This window comes from Erythrolamprus reginae, chromosome 2, assembly GCF_031021105.1.
Source record: "Erythrolamprus reginae isolate rEryReg1 chromosome 2, rEryReg1.hap1, whole genome shotgun sequence".
NCBI classification, from domain to species: domain Eukaryota; kingdom Metazoa; phylum Chordata; class Lepidosauria; order Squamata; family Dipsadidae; genus Erythrolamprus; species Erythrolamprus reginae.
This window is the reverse complement of record NC_091951.1, coordinates 37,873,399-37,899,236: the sequence shown is the minus strand read 5'-3', so window position 1 is coordinate 37,899,236 and position 25,838 is coordinate 37,873,399. Positions and strand designations below refer to the sequence as shown.

The 25,838-nt window shown below is 42.2% G+C and overlaps 1 protein-coding gene across 1 annotated transcript; it reads right to left on the bottom strand.

The window, feature by feature from the left end:
• Positions 1-22,293: 22,293 nt before the first annotated feature.
• On the bottom strand, positions 22,294-25,215 carry IER3 (immediate early response 3). The gene is made up of 2 exons (XM_070735666.1): positions 24,968-25,215; positions 22,294-23,668 (listed from the first exon to the last, which is right to left on the bottom strand). Exons 1-2 carry the CDS (start codon positions 25,157-25,159, stop codon positions 23,321-23,323), a joined length of 540 nt encoding a protein of 179 aa, XP_070591767.1. The 5' UTR covers positions 25,160-25,215; the 3' UTR covers positions 22,294-23,320.
• Between the last annotated feature and the right edge of the window lie 623 nt (positions 25,216-25,838).

Below are 25,838 nucleotides of genomic sequence, written 5' to 3'. Positions count from 1 at the left end.
GTTCTACCTGGTAGTTTTCCTGAGGCAAAATTAAGAGAATGGGATAACAGACTAAATTTTTGGATTGAAGGAGTTAAAAAACCCAGAATAAGGAAACATTGGCAGATTGCACAAGAGAAAGGGGGGGGGGGGCAGCCCATGTCTAGTATTATATAGAAATGCATTTCAAATGGAAAGGTTAATGGAGCTACAGTTATGGGGGGGAAAGAAATGGGTACGAATAGAAAAAGAAATTAATAATATAAATAATAAAGAACTATTATTTAAAAATTGGAGTAGAATTGAAACCAGTACCTTAAGTGATCCTTTTAAAGCATGTTTAGAAATATGGCTTAAATGGCAGAGGACAAGTGGAATAAAGGTATCCAGGCTATCAACGTTACATGTATTGAATATAGGGGATGACGTTAATCTAAGTAGAATTATTAAAATATTAAATAGTAAAGGAATAACGAGAATTGAGCAATTATATGAGAAAGATGGAAGAGTTAGTAGAACTAGATTGGAATGGTGGATTGGTAAACAGAAATGGTTGCAGATTAATGCAATATGTACATACTTAAACAAAAGTGAGAATAAAGAAGCCTTCTTACGGGAAGAAAATAGTGTAGAAAAAATAATAAGTGAAAAGACAAATGAAAGTAAAGCACAAGCCGGTAGTATATATAGAATGCTATTGCAAATGGAAGAAGAAGTAACAAAAAGTTTAACAAGATGTTGGCAGGATGATTTACAAATAGATGAAAGAGAAATGAAATAAATAATAGAAAATATATACAAGATTAAAAATACGAGAGTTAGAGAGATGAGAAGAAAAATCTTACATAAATTGTACTATACACCTGTACAAATTGCACACTTCCAGGGGAAAGAGAAGGGCATATGTTGGCACGGATGCCAGAAAAAAGGAATTTTTATGCATATGATCTGGGAGTGTGCAGAAATTCAGAAATTCTGGAATGTAGTCCAGAATGAAATTAATAAAATGTTAAACATTAACTGGATTATTACAAAAGAAATAGCAATTTTAATCAAATATAGAGAACTAGGAGAATTTAAGGAAATTAAAACCGCAGCATTGGAAAGTGCTCAAGCGGTGATGGTATTAGGATGGAAAGATTCTACAAAATGGACACTACAAAATTGGTACTGGTATATGGTGGATCACATACATTTTGAAATTATGGAAATAAGATTAAATAATTTTGATAAGAATAAATTGGAGAAGCTGATGGTGCGATGGAACAAGGTAAAAGACTATATGTTAAGTAGAATCTGTGATGTAAATATGAAAAATAAATTGCAATCACTCTTTTAGTAATACTTGATCAAGATAGAGCCAAGGAATAATAGATAAACAATTACATTTTTTTGAATCCTCTTGTATGGGTGGTGGGGATGATGGGGTGTGTGTTGTTGTTAGGTGATGGGCACATGCACTGTGCACTGTTATATGTTTGTTTTATGTAAACTTTTAAAAATCAATAAAAGTTTATTATTATTAAAAAAAATCACCCTGGTGTATTGAAGGAACATCACAGCTCCTTATTTGCCTCTCGGCCCAACACAGGGCCATTTCCAAGGCAGTTAATTTTATTGATAGCCGACAATTCTATTGCCACATATGTTCCTCTTGCCTTCTAAGTGCTCACTAAGAAAGGATTTTTCAAAATGACCATCACAGCATTAGCATTTCATATATTATTATTATTAACACCCTCCAATGCTAAGGAGTTCTACCCTCCCTCCCCACCTGAAAAGAAATGATGCAAATGCAAAACACAAACATGGGAGAAGAGTTTCAGTTTCAGTTTTACTTTCACAGCAGCAAGCAGGGGATAGGATAGGGGAGGGTTCTATGGGGCAAGGCTGAGGGAGAGAAGGGGAGAGGAGAGCCGTAACTACTCATTAATTTTCAAGCTGTAAGTGTCGATTTATCAAGCCTGATCACATAGTTACACCAGCCATTGCTATCACCAATGGCTGGTGAATCTGATGTGATGAATGAATTAATTCAGGAGTCTTCAAACCTGGCTACTTTAAGACTTGAGGACTCCAACTCCCAGAATTCCTCAGTCTGGCTGAGGAATTCTGGGAGTTTGAGGTCCACAAGACTTAAAGTTGCAGACCCTGGCTTTAATGTCAACAGGTTTCAGAAAACCAAGTCTTCAATCTCTCCTCAACCATGAGATTCACAGGATGCCCTTGAATTACTTACCATTTCTCAGGCTAATCTAATTTCTTGAATCATGCACATCAATATATTACTGAATGGGGAAAAACCACAGATGCTTCTCTAGCTAGTTTAGTTCTCGGCTGTCATGCATTTCCAATTTCCTCAGATTTCCCGTATGACTAATTCCAAATGCACTTGGTTGAAAGTCAAATTGGGAATAACCTTGGAGCAGGCATCCAAAGTCCCATAGTTTTGGCCTTAACCTATCTCCTTCGCTTCTGATTGTGACACAGTGTTGTGGGTGATTATAGAGGCTAATCTATAATGTTTGTTGATTTTTTGCATTCCATAGTTCTACCTTAGGAGGGATGTGGCTGTTGGGGGTGTGATTTTGAAGATAAAAACGCTTTTAAATCCACCAGGAGCACAGTTGATATCATTATTGTGTGAAGGAGGGGCTTGTGTGGAGACAACCAAAAAGTGGAGGCGGGGTGGGAACCAGGGGTGGGCAGCAGGCAGGACAGGGTGGAATGCAGTTCCACCGGCGGAAATGAAGCTGTGTGCACAGCTCCAGCTGACCAGCGGCAGTCAATTCCTGGATTAACGGTCTCGGCTCAGCTCTCCTTTCCCCCCCTCCTGCTGTTATTGTGTCTGTGCTCCTTGCTTTTTTCCTCTTTCATTCTTCCTGGCCTCGAACGAGCTTTCCTCTCTCCTGCCTGGCTTCCCTACCCAGCCTGAAGCAGGAAGCGACCCAGGAAGGAGAGTACAGGAAATGCAAAGCAAATTGTCACCCCAGCGAGCAACACCGGTGAGGTTGTAAGTCGAGGACTTAATAGTCCACTTGAATGATGATGGTCGTTCAAGCCACTCCCACTTCGTCACACGGCTGGCAAGCCACTCCTACCCAGTCACATGACCATCAAGCCACACCCACAAAATAAGCCACACCCACAGCCAGTGGCAGTAAAAAATTTGGCTGGCCATTACTGGTGGGAACATTTAGTTTTAAAGATTGCAAATAATCTTCGATTTACGACCAGAATCGTTATCCTAGAATTTCTATTGCTTAAGTGGAAAATTTGTTAAGTGAGCTTTGCTTCCCTTTAGGAGTTTTCTTGCCACGGTTGTTAAGTGAATCATCACAGCTTTTAATTTGGTAACCCGGTTGTTAAGTGAATCTGGCTTCCTCATTGCTGCATAGCTAGAGGTATAACAAGCAGGAAGTGGGAGATTGTGATTCCGCTATAAAGACCGCTGGTGAGACCACATTTGGAATACTGTGTTCAGTTTTGGAGACCTCACCCACAAAAAGATATTGACAAAATTGAACGGGTCCAAAGATGGGCTACAAGAATGGTGGAAGGTCTTAAGCATAAAACCTATCAGGAAAGACTTCATGAACTCAATCTGTATAGTCTGGAGGACAGAAGGGAAAGGGGGGGGACATGATCAAAACATTTAAATATGTTAAAGGGTTAAATAAGGTTCAGGAGGGAAGTGTTTTTAATAAGAAAGTGAACACAAGAACAAAGGGGCACAATCTGAAGTTAGTTGGGGGAAAGATCAAAAGCAACGTGAGAAAATATTATTTCACTGAAAGAGTAGTAGATCCTTGGAACAAACTTCCAGCAGACGTGGTTGGTAAATCCACAGTAACTGAATTTAAACATGCCTGGGATGAACATATATCCATTGTAAGATAAAATACAGGAAATAGTATAAGGGCAGACTAGATGGACCATGAGGTCTTTTTCTGTCATCAGTCTTCTATGTTTCTATGTTTCTATTGACTTGGCTTGTCAGAAGGTTGCAAAAGGGTATCACATGACCTTGGGACAATGCAACCGTCGTAAATATGAATCAGTTGTCAAGCAGCTGAATGTAAATCACGGGTGGGTTCCACTTGCCTTCCCTACTAGTTTGCATCACAACAGAAGTGTGTGTTTTGCTCCCTGTCACGTCCCCATCACGTCATGCAAAACACCCGGAAATGATTTTCTGCACATGCGTAGAGGGTGGGGTTTTTTGCAAGCTGTGGCGATTGGAGGGCTGGTTCCAATATTTGAGCGGCTGCCATGAAGGAGAGAGAATCAACCTATTCTTCAAAGCCCTGAAGGCAGAAGCAACGGATGGAAACTAATTAAGACCCAACCTAGAACTAAGGAGAAGTTTCCTGGCAATTAGAACAATTAATCAGTGGAATGACCTGCCTCCACAAGTTGTGAATGCTCCAACACTGGAGGTTTTTAAAGAAGATATTGGATAAAAATTTGTCTGAAATGGCATAGGATTTCCTGCTTGAGCAGGGGGTTGGACTAGAGCAGTGATTTTCAACCTTTTTTGAGCCGCGGCACATTTTTTACATTTACAAAACCCTGGGGCATATTGAGGGGGGGGGGCAGCTAAAAAAAGTTTGGACAAAAAAATTCTTTCTCTCTCTTCCTCCCCTTTGCTCTATTTATTTCTCCCTCCATCTTTCTCTCCCTTCCTTCCTCTTTCTCTCTCTCTCCATCCCTCTTTCTTTCTCCTCCTTCCCTCCTCTTTTTTTTGCTCTCTTTCTCTCCCTCCCTACGTCCCTCTATGTCTTTCTTTCTCTCTCTCTCCTTCCCTCCCTCTCTTTCTCTCTCTCTTTCTCTTCTCTTTCTCTCTCTCTTGCTTTCTTTTTCTCTTGTTCTCTTTCTCTCTCTCTCGCTCTTTCTCTCTCTTGCTTTCTTTTTCTCTCTCTCTTGCTTTCTTTCTCTCTTGCTTTCTCTCTCTCTTGCTTTCTTTCTGAGCTTCGCGGCACACCTGACCATGTCTCGCGGCACACTAGTGTGCCACGGCACACTGGTTGAAAAACACTGGACTAGAGGACCTCTAAGGTCCTTTCCAACTCTGTTATTCTGTTCTCTTGTGTGAAATATTCCTCTAGAACAGTGTTTCCCAACCTTGGCAACTTGAAGATATCTGGACTTCAACTCCCAGAATTCCCCAGCCAGCATTCGCTGGCTGGGGAATTCTGGGAGTTGAAGTCCCAATATATTCAAGTTGCCAAGGATGGGAAACACTTTTCTAGAATGAATGTGGTCTGGTACAAAATACCCCTCTAAACAAAGTGAACAAAGCATTTCAAAGAAGCTATTAGGGAAAATGGAAGTTTTATCTTGGCCAGGGGATCCTGTTCAAAAAGACAATTCATCAAACATTTTGGTTCTTCTTGCATCAATTCTGCATGGTAACTTTCCAGGAAAGTGAAGGCTGGAGGCAGGTTATCTTTGTGAATTACTCACAACTCCTGGGCTGGTTACCAATGACAAATTCTTAATGGGCCACGCCTTATCCGAGATACCTAATATTGTACACAGAGATAGCAAACCCAGAAGGCCAATAAGGGTAAATCAGGCTCAGACAAGACTCTTGTAAATTTTGGCAAAGACACTCAAAATGCTTCTCACTGATATCTCGAGGAATGCACCAACTATCAATTCCCTTAAGCACATATATGTCAAAACACGTCCTTGCCAGCAATCAACATGCAGATAAATGGAGATTAACACCAGACCAACAAACAAGCAGTCAAAAATAATAATAACACCCCAGTCACAGAACCACCAATAAAAAGTCAACCTGCAAACAACGTCTAATCGTGGAACCAGCAAGAAGAAAACAACACTCCCATCAACAATGACAAGGCAAACCACTATATATAAAAACAGAGACCAAACCCCACTCTCTTCTAGCACTGACGATGTTATCTCGTTGGGTAATAAGATATCTGCAAGAAAACAGCCAAGCTCAGAAAGCACCAAGGATGCCATAAAACAGTAGACAGAGTCAAACAACATGAACATAACCTTTTCTTCAATCTCTCCCCCCCACACCAACATGGTATGCCCATGTCACATGAACACTCCGCAGTCTGCATTGGTTGCCGATCGGTTTCCGGTCACAATTCAAAGTGTCGGTTATGACCTATAAAGCCCTTCATGGCATCGGACCAGAATATCTCCGGGACTGCCTTCTGTCGCACGAATCCCAGTGACTAGTTAGGTCCCACAGAGTTGGCCTTCTCCAGGTCCCATCAACTAAACAATGTTGTCTGGCGGGACCCAGGGGAAGAGCCTTCTCTGTGGGGGCCCCAACTCTCTGGAACCAGCTCCCCCCAGAGATTAGGATTGCTGCCACCCGCCTTGCCTTTCTTAAACTTCTTAAAACCCACCTCTGCCATCAGGCATGGGGGATCTGAGATATTTCCCCCTGGCCTATATAATTTATGCATGGTATGTTTGTGTGTATGTTTGTTTTTAAATAAGGTTTTTTTTAGAGACTTTTTAATATTAGATTTGTGATATATTGTTTGTATTATTGTTGTGAGCCGCCCCGAGTCTGCGGAGAGGGGTGGCATACAAATCAAATAATAAAATAAAATAAAATAAAATAAAATAATAAAATAAAATAAAATAAAGTAAAATAAAATAATAAATAAAATAATAAAATAAAATAAATAAAATAAAATAAAATAAAATGTGCTCCAAATAAGGCTGGGCACACACTGGTGTTGGGTTACAGGCAGTTTGCTAAAGTTACGTCCACAATGGACCCAATAATGGGTGCAGAAGCCAAACCTCATGTGCGCAGGGCCGTGCAAGCTTCGGGGATACGCAGCTGTGCACGCCGTTCCATTTTTCCTACTGTCCGTCCACCCAGGAACCCAATACTGGTGATATCCAAAAAGTTTGCAATTTGCCCAATTGTGCATTATTTCCTTATTTTACTTCCTTGGACTATTCCTGATTAGTTTTGTAAAGTGCTCCTCAAAAGAGAAATATAGTGGTACCTCTACTTAAGAATGCCTCTACTTAAGAACTTTTCTAGATAAGAATCGGGTGTTCAAGATATTTTTTCCTCTTCTTAAGAACCATTTTCTACTTAAGAACGCAAACCCAGAAAAATTTCCCAGGAAATTTGAGAGCGGTACAAAGGCCCGGCCAATTTCCTGACATTCCTCCTTTAATCCCAGCCATCTCGGGCTTTTCTGGGCTGCCAGAGGAGCCTTTCGGTGGCGCTTAAGGAGGCTTTGGCAGTCCAGAGCGAACAAAGCATTTTCCTTTCTTTGGGCGCTTGGAGAAGGAATAAACCTCTGACAGCACCCAGAGAAAAGAAACGCTCCCTTCGCTCTGGGCAGCGACTGTCCTTCTCCTTTTCTTCCTCCTCTTCCTCCCACTCAAATTCCAAGCTTTTATTTCTTTCTTAATGGGTTTGCACACATTATTTGCTTTTACATTGATTCCTGTGGGAAAAATTGCTTCTACTTACAAACTTTTCTACTTAAGAACCTGATCATGGAATGAATTAAGTTCTTAAGTAGAGGTACCACTGTACATCTATTTCTGTTTGTCTCATGAAGTCAGGATGAGCTTCAGCCTGAACTGACAATAACTAGTTTTGTGGTGTCCTGAATTCAGTGGCGAGATTCTTTTTTTTTTTTTACTACCAGTTCTGTGGGCGTGTCTTGGTGGGAGTGGCATGACTTGGTGGGCGTGGCTTGGCGGCAATGACAGGGAAGGATACTGGAAAATCCACATTTCCTCACGATCAGCTGGGACTCGGGAGGCAGAGAATAGATAGGGGCAGGGCCAGTCAGAGGTGGTATTTACCAATTCTCCGAACTTCTCGAAATTTCTGCTTCCAGTTCTCCATAACCCACATCTGAAACCTGCATCTAGTCCTGAAGTTGTTCCAGAAGTTGTAGCTGGCAACTTCTGAAACTGGAAATTGAGCTGCTTTGTGGTGAATTTATCACCACAGGCAACTGATACAGAGATGGCTGGTTTATTTATTTATTTTATTTATTTATTTATTTTGTCCAATACACAATGAGGGTTTTAGTGGGTATATATCTATATATACATAATAAAATACATGATGAAGGTTATAGAGGAGATACTCATAGTAAAATATATCTAAGAAATAATAGAAAAGAAGGTATAGTAATTGAAGATATCAATGAAAGAATAGAAGAAGAGATATAGGAACAGAAGAAAGGTATAGGAGATAGAGGAGAGCAATAGGACAGGGGACGGAAGGCACTCTAGTGCATTTGTACTCGCCCCTTACTGACCTCTTAGGAATCTGGATAGGTCAACCGTAGATAATCTAAGGGTAAAGTGTTGGGGGTTTGGGGATGACACTATGGAGTCCGGTAATGAGTTCCACGCTTCGACAACTCGGTTACTGAAGTCATATTTTTTACAGTCAAGTTTGGAGCGGTTAATATTAAGTTTAAATCTGTTGTGTGCTCTTGTGTTGTTGTGGTTGAAGCTGAAGTAGTTGCCGACAGGCAGGACGTTGCAGCATATGATCTTGTGGGCAATACTTAGATCTTTCAGGCCAGGGGTACTCAATCATCCAGGCCAGGGGTAGACAAACTTGGCTCTTTGCACCATTACTGGGAAATAATCCCTGCTGAATATATTAGGCTGCTCGTATAGGGGGAGCATACCCGAATTTTGCAAGCTAGACCCAGAATGCTTTTCTCCCTGTTCCAATCCCCCTGGACAAGAAGAGCCTCGGTGGTGCAGTGGTTAGAGTGCAGCGCCACAAGCTATTTCTGCCGATCACCAGCTGCCAGCAGTAGGCTCAATGCTGACCCATCCTTCCAAGGTGGATAAAATGAGGACCCAGATTGTTGGGGAGCAATATGCTGACTCTCTGTAAACTGCTTAGAGAGGGCTGTAAAGAGTTGTGAAGCAGCATAGAAGTCTAAATACTATTGCTATAAGAAGCAATGACTGGAAACTAACCAAGTTGCGGCCCTATTTGGACAGAGAGTCATTGCTCACAGTCGCTCATTCCCTTATCACCTCGAGGTTCGATTACTGCAATGCTCTCTACATGGGACTACCTTTGAAAAGTGTTCGCAAACTTCAGATCGTGCAAAATGCGGCCGCGAGAGCCATTGTGGGGCTTCCTAGATTCGCCCACATTTCTACAACACTCCGTGGCCTGCATTGGCTGCAGCCGATCAATTTCTGGTCACAATTCAAAGTGTTGGTTATGACCTTTAAAGCCCTACATGGCACTGGACCAGAGTATCTCCGGAACCGCCTTCTACCGCACGAATCCCAGCGGCCGATAAGGTCCAACAGAGTTGGCCTTCTCCAGGTCCCGTCGACAAAACAATGTCATTTGGTGGGCCCCAGGGGAAGAGCCTTCTCTGTGGTGGCCCCAGCCCTCTGGAATCAACTCCCCCCGGAGATCAGAACTGCTTCCACCCTCCTTGTCTTTTGTATATTACTCAAGACCCACTTATATCGCCAGGCATGGGGGAACTGAGACGCCACCCTAGGCTTTTATATTTTATGATTGGTATGTATGTGTTGTTTGGCTTTAAATGAGGGGTTTTATATGGGTTTCTTTTTAATACAGTATTAGATTTGTTCTTTGACATTGTTTTTACTATTGTTGTGAGGCGGTCCGAGTCTTCGGACAGGGACGGCATACAAATCTAATAAATAATAATAATAATAATAATAATAATAATAATAATAATAATAATAATAATGGATAGAAGCAACCTAGAATTAAGGGGAAATTTCCTGACTGTTAGAACTAAGGTTAAAATAAGCTCGCCTCCCGAAGTTGTGAGTTGCTCCAGCACTGGAAGTTTTAAAGAAAGAGATTGCACACACACAAAAAACATTTTCTGAAATGGTGCAGCGGGTTGGATTAGATCAGGGACAGGCAAAGTTGGCTCTTCTGTGACTTGTGAACTTCAACTCCCAGAATTCCCGAGCCAGTCATGCTAGCTCAGGAATTCTGGGAGTTGAAGTCCACATGTCATAGAAAAGCCAATTTTGCTTCGTCCAAGCAGCTTTATCAGTCAAAGCAAAAAATAAGAAAGAATCAGAAAGTCATTGGAATCAGACTTGGCCTGCAGTCTTTGGAGCTACCGGTGTTCCGTCTGAAGCTGTCGCAGGCGTGCATGTGCCCGGTGGGTGCGCGTACGCCCATTGGCACAAGAGTTAGCTTCTGTGCATGTGCAGCAAGCAAAATTGCGTATGAAAACGCTCGCATGAGCGAAATTTCAGCAAAAGTTTCAGCGAAAATGGCCGAAAGTTCGCTCGCGCGGGAGGAAAATATTGCGTAGGGGGTACACATGTGCAAATCGGGGTGTGTGTGTGTGCAGTTGCCCACCCATCCCCATAAAATGCTACCGGAATGGAGCGCCTTACACTTCCAGTAGCAGGCCACCACTGATTGTGTTATGTTTGCAAGTTGCTAGAATAAAGGTAATCGCTGATTGGAGCAGGGCGACCAATAAGAAGCCTGCTAGCGCAACCAGTGGGAAGCCTGGGCGCGACCAATAAGGAGCCTCCGGGCTCAACCAATAGGAAGCTCCAGCGCGAAGTCTTGAAACATTGTCACCAATCTCTGCGCTAGTAACAATGTATATAAAGTGCGGTTTTGGCCGCTTGTTTTTTAAGTCGCTACCTGCCTGCGAGCTGGTCACTTTAGATGTTCCTGATTCTTAAATAAAGAGCTGTTATCCTCTTCATCGGCCTCTAGCCTCTGATTTAACAGATTGAAACGTATCAACTTCAGGGAGCAAAAATCATAAAGAGTCAGTAACTCATTAGAATGTATCAGCTTCAGGGGTTTCCCCCAAAATGGTTTGCAGGAGAATTCATTTGTCACTGATTGACTGATGCTGCCATCACCACTCAGTTATATTTAAGCCAAATTTGTGGAAAAGATGACTAAACAGGAAAAAAAAAATCAGTATTAAAAAAAAATCACTTTTTTGAAAAAGAAAAGGAAAGTAAAACCTATATATTTTGAGAATTGATGGACCAACTGCATGTATATAAAGTTTACTTGAAATTTATTAAAGTTTCTTCATTTGTTTTAAGTGATGACCCTCATCAAAGATTGGCAAACCATATCATTAGTCATGAAATACTAAGAAAAGACAGGAGAAGTTCCGGGGAGAAAGAACCAAAAATAGGTCTGAATATCTAATACCTAAACCTGGAAGATGTCATATTCGGGTTTTCCCAGATGTGTCAATATGACATCTCTAATAAAATGGAATTTTGAGGAATCTTGGAGTCTTCTTTTGTTGGGGGTGCTACTTGGAACTGTGCAGGGGTGGGTTCCAGCTTTCTTTCTTTCTTTCTTTCTTTCTTTCTTTCTTTATTCATTCATTCATTCATTCATTCATTCATTCATTCATTTATATATTTATATATATATTAATTTATTAATTTATTATTTGATTTCTATGCCGCCCTTCTGGAAGTGTACAACATTGTAAATACAAACAATATATGTGAGAAATCTAATTATTTTAAAAAGACGCATACAAAATTAATAAAAAAACCCAAAATCTTAACTTGCTGCCGGTTCGCTTCCTCCCATGCTGCATGGATGCATGCGCACATATGCAGTGCAAAAAAACCCCCTCAATTGTTTTTTTAAAAAGGAAAATGCCAAAAACAAGATGGCGATCGCATGCCGGAAACTCGGATTCTGTGCATGCGCAGATTTTTTTTAAAAAAAAGATGGCGGCGTCCATGGACCACCATCGACCGATGCAATTTTGTGACATCATTGTGACATCACCAGCAGGTCGCTACCGATTGGGCGAACAGGTCCAAACTGGGAGGAACCCACTTCTGGAACTGTGACAATGGGGGGGTGACTCAGGAAATGTGTTATTGGAAGGGGAATTTCAAATAGCTGCAATAAGGCAAAAATAGACAAGAAAAAAGTGGGGGGGAAAGAAACTTATTGAGAATCGGATAAGGGAAAAGAATACACAGAAGAATAGAGTGCCACAGATCCACATTCTTATTCATTGCTTGTTTATTCTTAGAGCACCAGCCTAAAACAAAACAGAAATTTCCTGATAGTTTGAACGATTAATCGACGGAATGATTTGCCCTTCAGAAATTTTGAGTGCTTCATCACTGGAGGTTCTTAATAATAAGAATAAGAATAAGAACAACAACAAAAGACAGCAAAACAACAACAACAACAAAACAACAACTATTATTATTATTATTATTATTATTATTATTATTATTATTATTATTATTTATTAGGTTTGTATGTCGCCGCTCTCCAAAAACTCGGGCCGGCTCACAACAATAATAAACAGTGTACAAATCCAATATTTAAAAACACAATTTAAAAACCCTTATAATAAAATAATCACACAACCCAATCAGACCATACATAAACCAAAATAGTTAGGGGAGATGTCAATTTCCCCATGCCTGGCGGCAAAGGTGAGTTTTCAACAACTTGCGAAAGGTGGGGGGGAGTTGATTCCAGAGGGCCGGGGCCACCACAGAGAAGGCTCTTCCCCTGGGGCCTGCCAGAGGACATTGCTTAGTCGACGGGACATGGAGAAGGCCCACTCTGTGGGCCGCTGGCCGCATGCAGCAGAAGATGGTCCCGGACAGCCATTTTATCCAGCATGGTCTAAGGCCGTGATGGCGAACCTATGGTACGCATGCGAGCCATCTGCATGTGCCTCGCACTGGCCAGCTGATTTTCAGGTATCTGCCACGCAGCAGAGGGCTGCCCACTGCCAGCGCTACCAGTATGCTCCCAGCAGTGGGTGTAGGTATGCACATGTCCAGCAGGGGCGCACGTATGAGATTTGGCTTCCTGCACATGTGCGCGTGAGTTTTCAGTGATTTTCACAGATTTCTTTGCTTCTGCGCATGTGCGGAAGCAAAAAAACCCCCCACAGTGAAAATTGCCAAAATCTTGTGCGTGCAAGCGATGCAGCTGTGCATGCATCCTTGATTTTACTACCACTCTTTTTATTTTATTTATTTATTTATTATTTATTTATTCAATTTTTTAAATGCCACCCTTCTTCTTAGACTCAGGGCGGCTTACAACATGTTAGCAATAGCACTTTTTAACAGAGCCAGCATATTGCCCCCATAATCCGGCTCCTCATTTTACCCACCTCGAAAGGATGGAAGGTTGAGTCAACCTTGAGCCGGTGCTGAGATTTGAACCGCTGACCTGCAGATCTACAGTCAGCTTTAGTGGCCTGCAGTACTGCACTCTACCTGCTGTGCCATCTCAGCTCTTATATAGCTCATCATTGCTGATGTGTGTGCGTGGAGGATATGCAGAGAATGGGGGTTACACGCGAATGTGGTGGTGGGGGGCCTGCGGAGTGCACTTATATTACTATAAGTGCTCAGCGATCAAGGGAAAGGGCCATAAGGAAAAGGCAGAACTATTCAGTTTTTATTTATTTATTTTTTAAAATATTTGCGCTGGTGAGACCACATTTGGAGTACTGCTTTCAGTTCTGGAGACCTCACCTACAAAAAGGTATTGACAAAATTGAACGGGTCCAAAGACGGGCTACAAGAATGGTGGAAGGTCTTAAGTATAAAACGTATCAGGAAAGACGTAATGAACTCAATCTGTATAGTCTGGAGGACAGAAGGAAAAGGGGGGACATGATCGAAACATTTAAATATGTCAAAGGGTTAAATAAGGTTCAGGAGGGAAGTGTTTTTAATAGGAAAGTGAACACAAGAACAAGGGGACACTGTTGAATCCTATGTAAATAGTTGGTTCCATGAAAAACGCTGTCTGTGCAAAAAACCGGAAGTCGCGCCTGATTGGTTCAGACGCTGACTGCTCTCTTTTGGCGGGAGCCGCAAATGTATAAAAGAGCGGCTGCTCTCCAGGTAAAGCCAGACGCGTTCCCGCTGATAGTCACTTGCATTTAAGAGCTGAATAAAGGAACCGTCTTTGCTTAAGCCTTGTCTCTGGACTCTTCACTGGCGACGCCGAACGGAAGCAGGCAATTTTCCTGAATTACTGCGGCCCAGAGATATTCGACCTCGCCCAGACTCTCACCGATCCGCTTCCAGCCAAATCCGTCGCTTGGGACGTCCTGCAAACCAAGCTCGCGAGCCATTTCAAGCCTACGAAACCAGCCGTCGTCTTCCGGCACCAGTTCTCAAGAATGGCCCAGCTCGAATCCGAATCCATTAACCAGTTCGCTACGCGTCTTCGAACGGTGCTTTCAAAATGTAAGTTTGATAGCCCGGAAGCTCGCCTCACCGCCCTAATCTTCGGCATGAGAAATGCTATGGTCCGAAACAAGCTCCTCACCGAAGACGAGCCGTCTCTCCAGGCAGTAATCAAGCTGGCACAAACCGCAGAGGTCGCCGACGCTGCTGCCAAAGAGCTGAAGGAGCACGACAAGCGGGAAGTCGTCGCCAAGATCGACTCCACAGTTTCCTGCGCAGAGGCCCCAGACGACCTCAGCCCACCTGCCCTCAACGAGGACAGCTGTTTCCTGCTGCAACAGGACCAGCCGAGACAACCCAGATACCCTCGCCCCGTCGCCCCCTGCTCCGGCTGCCAAGGAAACCATCCGCGCCAACGCTGCCCCTTCCGGGACGCCATTTGCCGCCGTTGCAACCGACGCGGCCACATCGCCGAAGCCTGCAGAGCACCTTTGCCTGAGGAATCTTTTTCCACACCTCGTCCTCCTCGGTTCCAGACCCAAACACCTCAACCGCGCGAAAACCGGTTTCCTCGGTTTTCCGGCTGCAAGAACTACTCAACCGCTAACCGCGACTACTCAAGAGGTAACAATCAATTTTCTGTAAATAGCACGGCAACAAAAAATGGGAGCAAGATTGTAATCTCACTACTCCTAAACAACAAGCCATACAATATGGAACTTGACACGGGGTCTAAATACACCATTATGCCATGGGAAAAGCTTTTAATGTACATGCCTAGCCTCTCAAAGTCTGACCTGTTACAAACTTCATTGGTAATTAGAGATTTTCAAGGGGGGATAATACCTGTTCTGGGCCAAGTGAATGTACCTATTGTGTTTAAAACTGTTAAATGTACCCTTCCTATGATTGTTGTTGCAGGGGCTAGACACTCTCTCCTGGGGTTGGCTTGGATGGAACCATTGGGAATTGAAATTTCTGGTATTTGTACTGTTAACTCTGATAGCATTCCAAATTTCTTACAGGAATTCCCAGAGGTGTTTAGCCCCACCTTGGGATCGTATAAAGGGCCTCCTATCTCCTTTTCTTTAGACCCCAAGGTTCCTCCTGTCCGGCTCAAGCCACGCAGGGTACCCCTCCCGCTCCTTCCCAAGCTTGACCTACAGCTAGATAAGCTCATAAGCCAGGGCATTTTAGTTCCTGTAGAGCAGGGGCCTTGGGAAACACCCATAGTCACACCTCTTAAACCTGATGGCTCTTTGAGGGTTTGCGCTGACTATAAGTCAACGCTCAACAAAGCCCTCCAACATCACCCTTACCCCATTCCAGTGGTACAACAGCTCCTTCACTCCCTGGGGGAAGGGAAAGTGTTCGCAAAAATTGATTTAGCCCAAGCTTACCAGAAACTCCCTGTCGATGAACCGACAGCACTCGCACAAACCATTGTCACCCACAGGGGTGCGTTTAAATGTACAAGATTACAATTTGGGGTAAACATAGCCCCTGGGATTTTTCAAAGCATAATGGAACGTTTGTTGTCAGGAATTAAAGGGACCATTCCCTATTTTGATGACATTTTAATTTCAGGAGAAAACCAATATCAACTCAACAAAAGAATAAGAGAAGTATTACATAGGCTACAAGATAAGGGGCTAAGGATCAAACCTGACAAATGTGTGTGGGGAACCAGCAGTGTAGAATTCTTAGGATATAGAATCGATGGGGAAGGCATCCACCCCACTACTGAAAAATTAAAAGCCATCAGGGAAGCCCCAGAGCCACAGAATAAAACAGAATTGCAGGCATTTTTAGGCCTTCCAAACTTTTACTCTGTTTTTTTAAAACAGAAGGCAACAGCAGCAGAGCCTCTACACCGGTTGCTTCAGAAAGGAACCCTTTGGACATGGGGGAGAACTGAGCACGAAGCCTTTTTACAAATAAAGCAGTTGTTAACTTCCACAAGTGTAGTAGTCCAGTATAGCACTCTGCTACCCGTCAGGCTTACGTGCGATGCGTCCCCATATGGCGTGGGAGGGGTCTTGGCACATGTTTTGCTGAATAATACAGAGGCCCCAATTGCTTTCTTTTCCAGAACAATGACCAATACTGAGAGAAATTACAGCCAACTAGATAAGGAGGCTCTAGCGTTAGTGGCTGGGGTGAAGAAGTTTCATAACTATCTTTTTGGCAGGAGTTTTGAACTGGTTACCGACCACAAGCCTTTACTAGGCCTCCTAGCCCCTAACAAACCAACTCCCCCATTTATGTCTCCAAGACTAATTAGGTGGGCCTTGTTTCTCTCAGGGTACCAGTACGAGCTCATTCACAAAGGGGGTAAAACCATCAACCACGCCGATGGTCTTAGTAGGTACCCAATGGCAGAGTTAGTAGAGGACCCTGCCCCATCTGCTGATGTTTTAATGATAGAACTCGAAGATAACCCACTAACAACAGCAAGGGAGGTGGCTGTGCACACGCAGCAAGACCCAATTTTGAAAAAGGTGGTAAACTGTGTACTCAAGGGGTGGCAAAATGACTCTGTAGAAACAAACTTAAGTGATTTTAAAACTAAAAGATTGGAATTGTCATATGTTAAAGGTTGCCTGTTGTGGGGTGATAGAGTAATCATTCCTGAAAGTCTAAAGACCAAAGTACTCACCATGCTACATGTGGGCCACCCTGGTATTGTCAGGATGAAGGGTCTAGCTAGGGGGCACTTATGGTGGCCAGGTCTGGATACTGATATTGAAAAGTGGGTAGCCAAGTGTGATCCATGCCAAGAGTCTCGGCCTAATCCCCCCAAAACAACTCCAGCTGAGTGGGAGCAACCTGCAGGGCCTTGGTCCAGGGTCCATATTGATTTTGCAGGGCCAGTGGGGTCACAATATTTTTTAATAGTGGTGGATGCATTTTCCAAGTGGGTTGAAATCATTGCAATGAATAATATAACCACTAGTGCTACAATTAAGGTTCTGTGCCATTTGTTTGCCACCCATGGCTGTCCTGACATCTTAGTGTCAGACAATGGGCCCCAATTGACAGCCAGACAATTTGAATTGTTTTTAGATAACTTGGGGATCAGACATGCTCTCATCTCGCCTTACTCGCCCTGGGCTAACGGGTTGGCAGAACGGTACGTTCGGGTGGCAAAAGAAGCATTGCGCAGGTCAGGCCCTGGAGATGTACAACAGCATTTGGACCAATTTTTGTTAACCCAACATATTACACCAAATTCCCACACACACATAAGTCCTGCTGAAATACTAATGGGAAGGAAACTTAGATCCCCACTGGATAGGTTACACCCAAGGTATTGTACTCATAATTCTATGTATGTAAATCCTGAAAGACAATTGTACTTGGGTCAAAGTATTTTTGCAAAGAATTTTGATGGGGGTTTGAATTGGATGAAGGGAACAATTATACAGCATACTGCTCCTAAAACATATATTGTAAAATTGGAAGATGGTCGAATGTGGAAGCGGCACATTGACCATGTACGAAAGCGCATTGAAACCTCCCCCGTGCAAACCGCTAATACAGACTCTTCCCCTCTAATAGACTTTAACGCGCAACCCGCTTTAATGGACATTCAAATGGACTTACCGAGCCAGGAAAGGTCCTCCAGCGACACCGAGCCATCTTCGTCCTCAGAGGCCGGTGTTGTGCCTGCCCACTCGACTCAGCGGGCCGGAGCCCAAACTAGGCCCCAGCCGCACTGGGAGGTACAGGCGAACCGACCTCCACCGTTGGAAGCGAGGACTCAAATGATCTGCGCAGGTCGGAGAGAACCCTGCGTAGACCGAGCAGATTGGAGGACTTCGTCACATGGCTTACTTGATTGATGTATTCTTGACTAAGGAGGGAGGGGTGTTGAATCCTATGTAAATAGTTGGTTCCATGAAAAACGCTGTCTGTGCAAAAAACCGGAAGTCGCGCCTGATTGGTTCAGACGCTGACTGCTCTCTTTTGGCGGGAGCCGCAAATGTATAAAAGAGCGGCTGCTCTCCAGGTAAAGCCAGACGCGTTCCCGCTGATAGTCACTTGCATTTAAGAGCTGAATAAAGGAACCGTCTTTGCTTAAGCCTTGTCTCTGGACTCTTCATACACAATCTGAAGTTAGTTGGGGGAAAGATCAGAAGCAATGTGAGAAAATATTATTTTACTGAAAGAGTAGTAGATCCTTGGAACAAACTTCCAGCAGACGTGGTTGGTAAATCCACAGTAACTGAATTTAAACATGCCTGGGATAAACATATATCCATTGTAAGATAAAATACAGGAAATAGTATAAGGGCAGACTAGATGGACCATGAGGTCTTTTTCTGCCGTCAGTCTTCTATGTTTCTATGTTTCTAACATGACATACATAACATGCAACACTTAGTGGAGCTACAATCGCTCTGCTCAGAGTAGAAGTCATCTTTATATTTAAGCATATAAAAAAAATGAAAAGAAAAAATCTTGCCGTTGTTTAACACCGTCTATAAAACATTTAAAAATATCAATTATAAAGTGGTAAATAAGAACACATCTAAAATATTTAGCAACATATGTAAACATTTTAAAATTCTAACTTAAATTGAGCTAAAATAAAAGAAAAAAAAGGAAGAAAAAAAAGACGAAAGAATAAGAGTAGAAGAAAAAAGGAGTTCACATTTATATTGTGAATAATCATCATCTACTACAATATAACTACTAAATGCTGATATGTTTAAAGTAAAATAACAATAAAATTATCTCTTTTTCTTTGTATCCCACCAAATATATACCTTTTGCCAAACATCATAGAATTCTGATTCTTCTTGGTTATTTAACTATTGGCTATTCAGTTTTTAATATAGTTCAGTTTAAACATTTGCCCTGTGAGGAGGTTGTGACAAAGGAAAAGAAGAAGTAGGACTCAACAAATAAAAAGGGAGTCAGGGAATCCCTGGTTTGAATTATAGGTAAATTCTAGATTTGCATTCTGTTCTGAGGAACCATTATGGCAAATGCAGAAATACATGACACTGAGGAGAAATAAAAACCCCACATTTATTGCACTGCTTTACAAGAAAGAGGAACTCAAACAATTATGAGGAGGGGGAAAAGTGGTTTTTTTGATAATTGTGGATCTCTCAAGGTGAGAAATTCTAGGATTTGCTGGCCAGTTTTGGAGACATTGAGCAGGCCATCATCAGTTGGTTATTTCTATTGTTAGACAAAATGGCCCTTTCATAGCACAGAATGGAAGATTCCTCACTCCTCTCTCTTCACTCAGTTCAGTCGGAGGGAATTGCAACTTTACAAGGGAATTGCAACCTGGAAGAAACCCAGCCTTCCATCCTTAGTCAGACTGATGGCCTCAACATTCCATCTCCTTTAACAAAGATCATATGGTGAAAAATAGCAATAGCATTTAGACTTATATATCGCTTTACAGTGCTTTGGACCCGTTCAATTTTGTCAATATCTTTTTGTAAGTGAACTGAACACTGTATTTCAATGTGGTTTCACCAACTAACCTCAGATTGTGCCCCCTTGTTCTTGTGCTCACTTTCCTATTAAAAACACTTCCCTCCTGAACCTTATTTAACCCTTTAACACATTTAAATGTTTCGATCGTGTCCCCCATTTCCCTTCTGTCCTCCAGACTATACAGATTGAGTTCATGAAGTCTTTCCTGATATGTTTTATGCTTAAGACCTTCCACCATTTTTGTAGCCCATCTTTATTTGGACCTGTTCAATTGATCAATATCTTTTTGTAGCTGAGGCCTCCAGAACTGAACACAGTATTCCAAATGTGGTCTCACAAACGCTCTATACAGCGGGATCACAATCTCCCTCTTCTTGCTTGTTATACCTCTAGCTATGCAGCCAAGCATTCTACTTGCTTTCCCTAGTGCCTGACCGCACTGTTCACCCATTTTAAGACTGTCAGAAATCACTACCCCTAAATCCTTCTCTTCTGAAGTTTTTGCTAACACAGATCAAACCAAACAACCAAACAACAAAAAACAAACAAACAAACAAACAAACAAACAAACAGGTAGCAATTGTTTTTTTCTGCAGTTCTATTTATCTCTTGAAGTCTGTGTTTATCTTGTTTGGTTGCAGAGCCAAACCAGTCAGTTATAGAGGAGCAGATGACAGACTCAATGATTCCTCTGTAGAACTGGATCAGTAGCTATTTGGACAGTTTGAGCTTTCTGAGTTGGCGCAGAAAGAACGTTCTTTATTGTGCTTTTTTGATGACGTTTTTAATGTTAGGCGTCCATTTTAAGTCTTGGGTTACGATAGAACCTAAAAACTTGAAGGACTCTTCTGTTGATACAGTAGAGATGTTTACCAGATCTGCACAAAATAAAACATTGGGTGGAGTAGCTAGAACTACAATAGGACCTGGAGTTGTGAGGACAGGAAAGGACAAAACAAACTTGGATTAAATATAGCGAAGCCAGTCCTGTTCTTCCAAAAATACCTGGTCTACAGGAACAGTAGTTCTAGTGATGGGACTAGATGCCCTTACATGTTCCCTGAATGAATAAGGTTGCTCAATTCATGAGCTTCTACCAGCACAGCTGATGTAACCATAAATTAGGAGTGCAATATAGCGGATGTGGCCCTATATGGACCAAGAAACCCGAGTGATGGTAACTCATCTTCATTGCCGTGTGGCTCAATTATTGCAGCACATTCTAGGTGGGGCAACATTGGAAGCTGACTCAGAAACTGCAATTGAAACAGAACTCTTTCTTCAGTTCTGGAGAGCTCACCTACAAAAAGATATTGATAAAATTGAACGGGTCCAAAGACGGGCTACAAGAATGGTGGAAGGTCTTAAGCATAAAACTTATCAGGAAAGACTTCATGAACTCAATCTGTATAGTCTGGAAGACAGAAGGAAAAGGGGGGGACATGATCAAAACATTTAAATATGTTAAAGGGTTAAATATGTTTCAGGAGATAAGTATTTTTTAATAGGAAAGTGAACACAAGAACAAGGGGGCACAATCTGAAGTTAGTTGGGGGGAAAGATCAAAAGCAACATGAGAAAATATTATTTTATTGAAAAAGTAGTAGATGTGTAGAACAAACTTCCAGCAGACGTGGTTGGTAAATCCACAGTAATTGAATTTAAACATGCCTGGGATAAACATATATCCATCCTAAGATAAAATACAGGAAAGAGTGTAAGGGCAGACTAGATGGACCATGAAGTCTTTTTCTCCCATCAATCTTCTATGTTTCTATGTAACTCATTGGCCCTGGGTTATTAGACTCTTTTTTCTTGTTAGCGCAAATTGCAAGAAAATAAATGTAATTCTGGGTTAAAAAGTTGAGTTCTTGGTCTTCTCCAAGATTGGCTTAATGGTGACCAAGCTGCCACTATTGGTTCTTCCATATGTAATTTTTTTTGTATGTGTGAAGGGATTTTGTGAATTTCGAATGCAGGACCAATGTGTATGTTGTATTTGTTGATTCTTCAAACATTTTCTTAAAGGTTTTATGACCAATCCAAGACCACATTATAGACTCAGCTTTCAGATTAAGATTTAGGTAACAATGATGCCATACAAAACTAGTTGGCTGATAAAATAAATAAAAAAAACCTGTAGCAATACTGTAATGTCAACAGGTATGTTGGCAAATGTGCAAATTGTTGAGTGTTTAAGACTTGATATATAACTTTAATTAATTAAGGTCCAGGAGGGAAGTGTTTTTAATAGGAAAGTGAACACAAGAACAAGGGGTCACAATCTGAAGTTAGTTGGGGGAAAGATCAAAAGCAACATGAGAAAATATTATTTTACTGAAAGAGTAGTAGATCCTTGGAACAAACTTCCAGCAGACGTGGTAGATAAATCCACAGTAACTGAATTTAAACACGCCTGGGATAAACATATATCCATCCTAAGATAAAATACAGAAAATAGTATAAGGGCAGACTAGATGGACCATGAGGTCTTTTTCTGCCGTCAGACTTCTATGTTTCTATGTCTGTATAAGTTTTGTTTTGTTTTTGTCTTTGTTTTATGGTACAGTATTTGTGTATTTTGCTTAATGTAAATAATTAATAAAGATTATTTTTTTAAAAAGAAATCCCAAGCAGGCAAAGATTAAGACATCCATTTTTTTTATTGATTTGTTCACAGAACATACAGAGTTAAACCAGTTCATCTGGAATAGTGTTAACATGTAAAGTGCAATTCACAAAAAGTGAGTTACTAAAGTTTTGGCAATGCTAGTACATCTGCATCAACTCTCCCAAATCACTCCTTGTCATACAGCAAGCAAACACTGTAACAAAAAAAATGTTCTGGCTAACATACAAACAGGAACAACAACAGCAAAAAAAAATCAGATGTTTTTACAATAAATAAAAAGGAGCCTCCTTAACTTTTATTGTGCCAGTTATGGCGAGGCTAAGAAGTCCGTCAGCTTCATTAACAATTTTTTAAAAAAACTTGTCAGTTTTTCTATTTTTTTCCCCTCTGTCACACCTTATGGAAGTATCACGTTATTTGCAAAATTCCGATCGTAATTCAATCTTCACTAAAACCTTGCTCCTTCGCCAAAAGTTCAAATCGCAAAGCGATTCTTGATTTCCAGAAATCTAGCCTTCTTCCTATCAGAGATTTCATGACCCACAAAACCATAGCGTTTTTTCCCTACCTTGATTATAAATAAAACGTAAGAATTCTTTTCAAATCCCAAATGCAGCACAAGAGCAGCAATTCCCCACCCTACCTTCCAGTTTCATAAATAAAAGTCAGTTTAAAATTACATAGATATTAATTATTATTATTATTATTATTATTATTATTATTATTAATAAATATTAAATATCCCCTTTCCCCCCCCCTCTTCTTCAGTTGCAGCAATGAGGAAAGCAACTACTTCCTGTTGCATTGACGCCTTGTGTGTCAGTTGAGTTCAAGTTTCTATGACATCAGCCCTTGCTTGGCAACCTCCAGGAAGGAAGGCAAGGCTGAGCTCCAAACCTCCTTGTTCCCTTTTTTTCTGTGTCTCTATTTCTGTTTTGCAAAGAGACTTTTTCTAAAGGCCCCCACGAGGGGCATGGCAGTCCCTCCGTCTGACTTCCCACTTTAATTTCTTGGTCCGATTCTCCCTCTGGTGAGAAATGGGGAGTCGTCCGATCTTCAGAAAGCAGCTGGGTTCTGCTGCAAAAAATGGGTAATGTCAACGGCCGATTCAGAAGGTCTGTCCTCTCCCCAAGACCACTCAGACACATTGGCCACCGTGGCGATTTCCACGGAGGATGTGGATGCAACGGGTTGCTCTGAGGTTACGGGCTCTTCCGAAAGGACAGGTGGAACCTGAGACTGCCAGCCCTGCGAAGGGCAACCAGAGACGTTGTCTTCTAAGGTGACTCCAGCCAGGAGGTGGTCATCTTCGGCATGATAGACTTGGAAGAAGACAACGGTGAGGAGGATGAAGAGGAGGGTCTTGGCGTAGCTGCGCTCCTCCGTGGGATAATAGCGCTTCACCTAAGAAAGAGAAACCAAGAAAAGAGATTAGTGACATAGTCTCATCTCTGCATTGGGTTCGATGCTTCGGCAATGAAATAATTCCTTTTCCATGTAATGCAGGGCAAAAATAAAATAAAATAGATTAATGGATGGATAGATAGATAGATAGATAGATATAGATTATCTATCTATCTATCTATCTATCTATCTATCTATCTATCTCTCTTTCTATCTATCTCTAATCTCTCTATCTATCTCTATCTCTCTATCTCTCTCTAATCTCTCTATCTATCTCTAATCTCTCTATCTATCTATTTATCCATCCATCCTCAGACTCAGGGTGGCTCACTTCCAGGAATGATTCTGGTTGCAAAACACAAAATGCCCACGCTTGGCTGGGGAATTTGGAAGTGGAAAGCCACACATCTTACAGTTGCCACGTTCAAAATAATACGGCATTATAGAAGGACCACAGCACGATACCATGGTCTTTTGAGACTGAAGGATACTAATGCTATAGAAGGACCTACTGCCGCTGTCCCCTGCAGGAATGATGGTTAGAGTCCCACAAAGCAGACAATTTGCCTCCAGAAATTGTGAATTCTCAACACAGGAAGCTTTTAAAAAAATAAAATAAAAAAGAGATTGGAGAGCCATTTGTCTGAAATGGGGTAAGGCCTGAATGAGGGTGGGATCTCAAGATCTCCAAGGTCCCTTCCAACTCTGTTATTCTAAGTTGAGGACAGCTACTCAGAACAGGTTTTTTTCATCCATGGTGGCTTTAAGAGATGTAGACTTCAATTCCCAAGTCAGGATTCGGAATGGTGAAGTCCACACCTCTTAAAGCTGCCAGGGTAAGAAACACTGATTTAGAGATACCCTGCTAAATTTTGCACAATTACTGGGAAATAATCCCTGCTGAATAGATTAGGCTGCTGGTAAAGGAGCAGCATACCCGAATTTTGCAAGCTAGACCCAGAATGCTTTCCTCCCTGTTCCAATCCCTGGACAAGAAGAGCCTCGGTGGTGCAGTGGTTACAGTGCAGCAACTGCAAGCTATTTCTGCCGATCAGAAGTTTGATTGACTTGGAGTTATATTGTGTTGTTTAAGTGTTCCCTTTATTTATTTTTCTGAGCATTATATTTTGTTACCTTAATACAAACTATAACTCTATACTTGTTTGACAAATACAATAAATTAAATAAAATAAATTAAAGAACGAGAGTCTCGGATGGAGCCAGTTATTGCTCCCGTTTCTCGGACCGGGCTGCCAATCAGCTGCCAGTCACACAATCGCTCCCCTTCCCACGACTTACCACGGGAGGGTAGAGGACTTTCCGGGAGCGTTTCTTGGGCTTGCTGCTCTTGGCGGAGCTCCGGTGGACAGGGATCGTCTCGACCTCCGGGAGAGGATCGAAAGTGAAGTATTGGGGCCCGGTAGGCGCGGCCCTGGCGGAGATTTGGGGCATGCTGAGCTGCGGCGGGATCGGTTTGCAGGCGTAGCACATGGTTCGTCCAGTCTAAGCAGAGGAGAACAGGCGGCGAAGCAACTCAAGAACTGAGGAGCTGCTCCGGCCGCCTTCGGCTTTATGAACGGGAGAGGCCACGCCTCCCTCGCCACCCCATTGGGTGGGCGGGACAGCTCAGACGGGAAACTCCGAACTTTGACAGCTTTAATTGATTCAGGTAGAGGAAGGTCACGCACAGGCAAGCCCGCCCGCGGGGGGGTGGGGTAGAGCAGGGGGAAGGGGAAGAGATCGCTGCCTGCGAAAGCGGAGAAAGGGCATTGTTTGGCAAAACGCCCATCCTCCGCGCCCTTCTCGATACGGTACACCGCGGCCACTAAAATAATAATAATAATAATAATAATAATAATAATAATAATAATAATAATAATAATAATAATAATAATAATAAAAAAAAAAATAAATACACCGAGAGCTCCGTCCCCAACGTCAAGGATTGCCTTGCAATCTTTGCAATCTCTTCCTGCTGCAAAGATTTGAACGCGAGAGAAATGGGTGGGCAATCTTTTGAACCCCGTTGACAGTCTCCGTCTCCCCCACACATATAAATTTTAGTCTGCACACACACACACACACACACTCACACACACACACACACACACACACACAGACATTTTTTTTTCTGGCTTGGTGCTCAGATGCATCCAATGCACCCATTAAG

Bases quoted from the DNA above. Each gene is read 5' to 3' on its own strand.
- IER3 (XM_070735666.1), bottom strand. From the start codon at position 25,159: ATGTGCTACGCCTGCAAACCGATCCCGCCGCAGCTCAGCATGCCCCAA. The intron at 23,669-24,967 runs GTAAGTCGTGGG...TCTCTTTCTTAG, and splicing joins AAGTCCTCTACCCTCCCGTG to GTGAAGCGCTATTATCCCAC.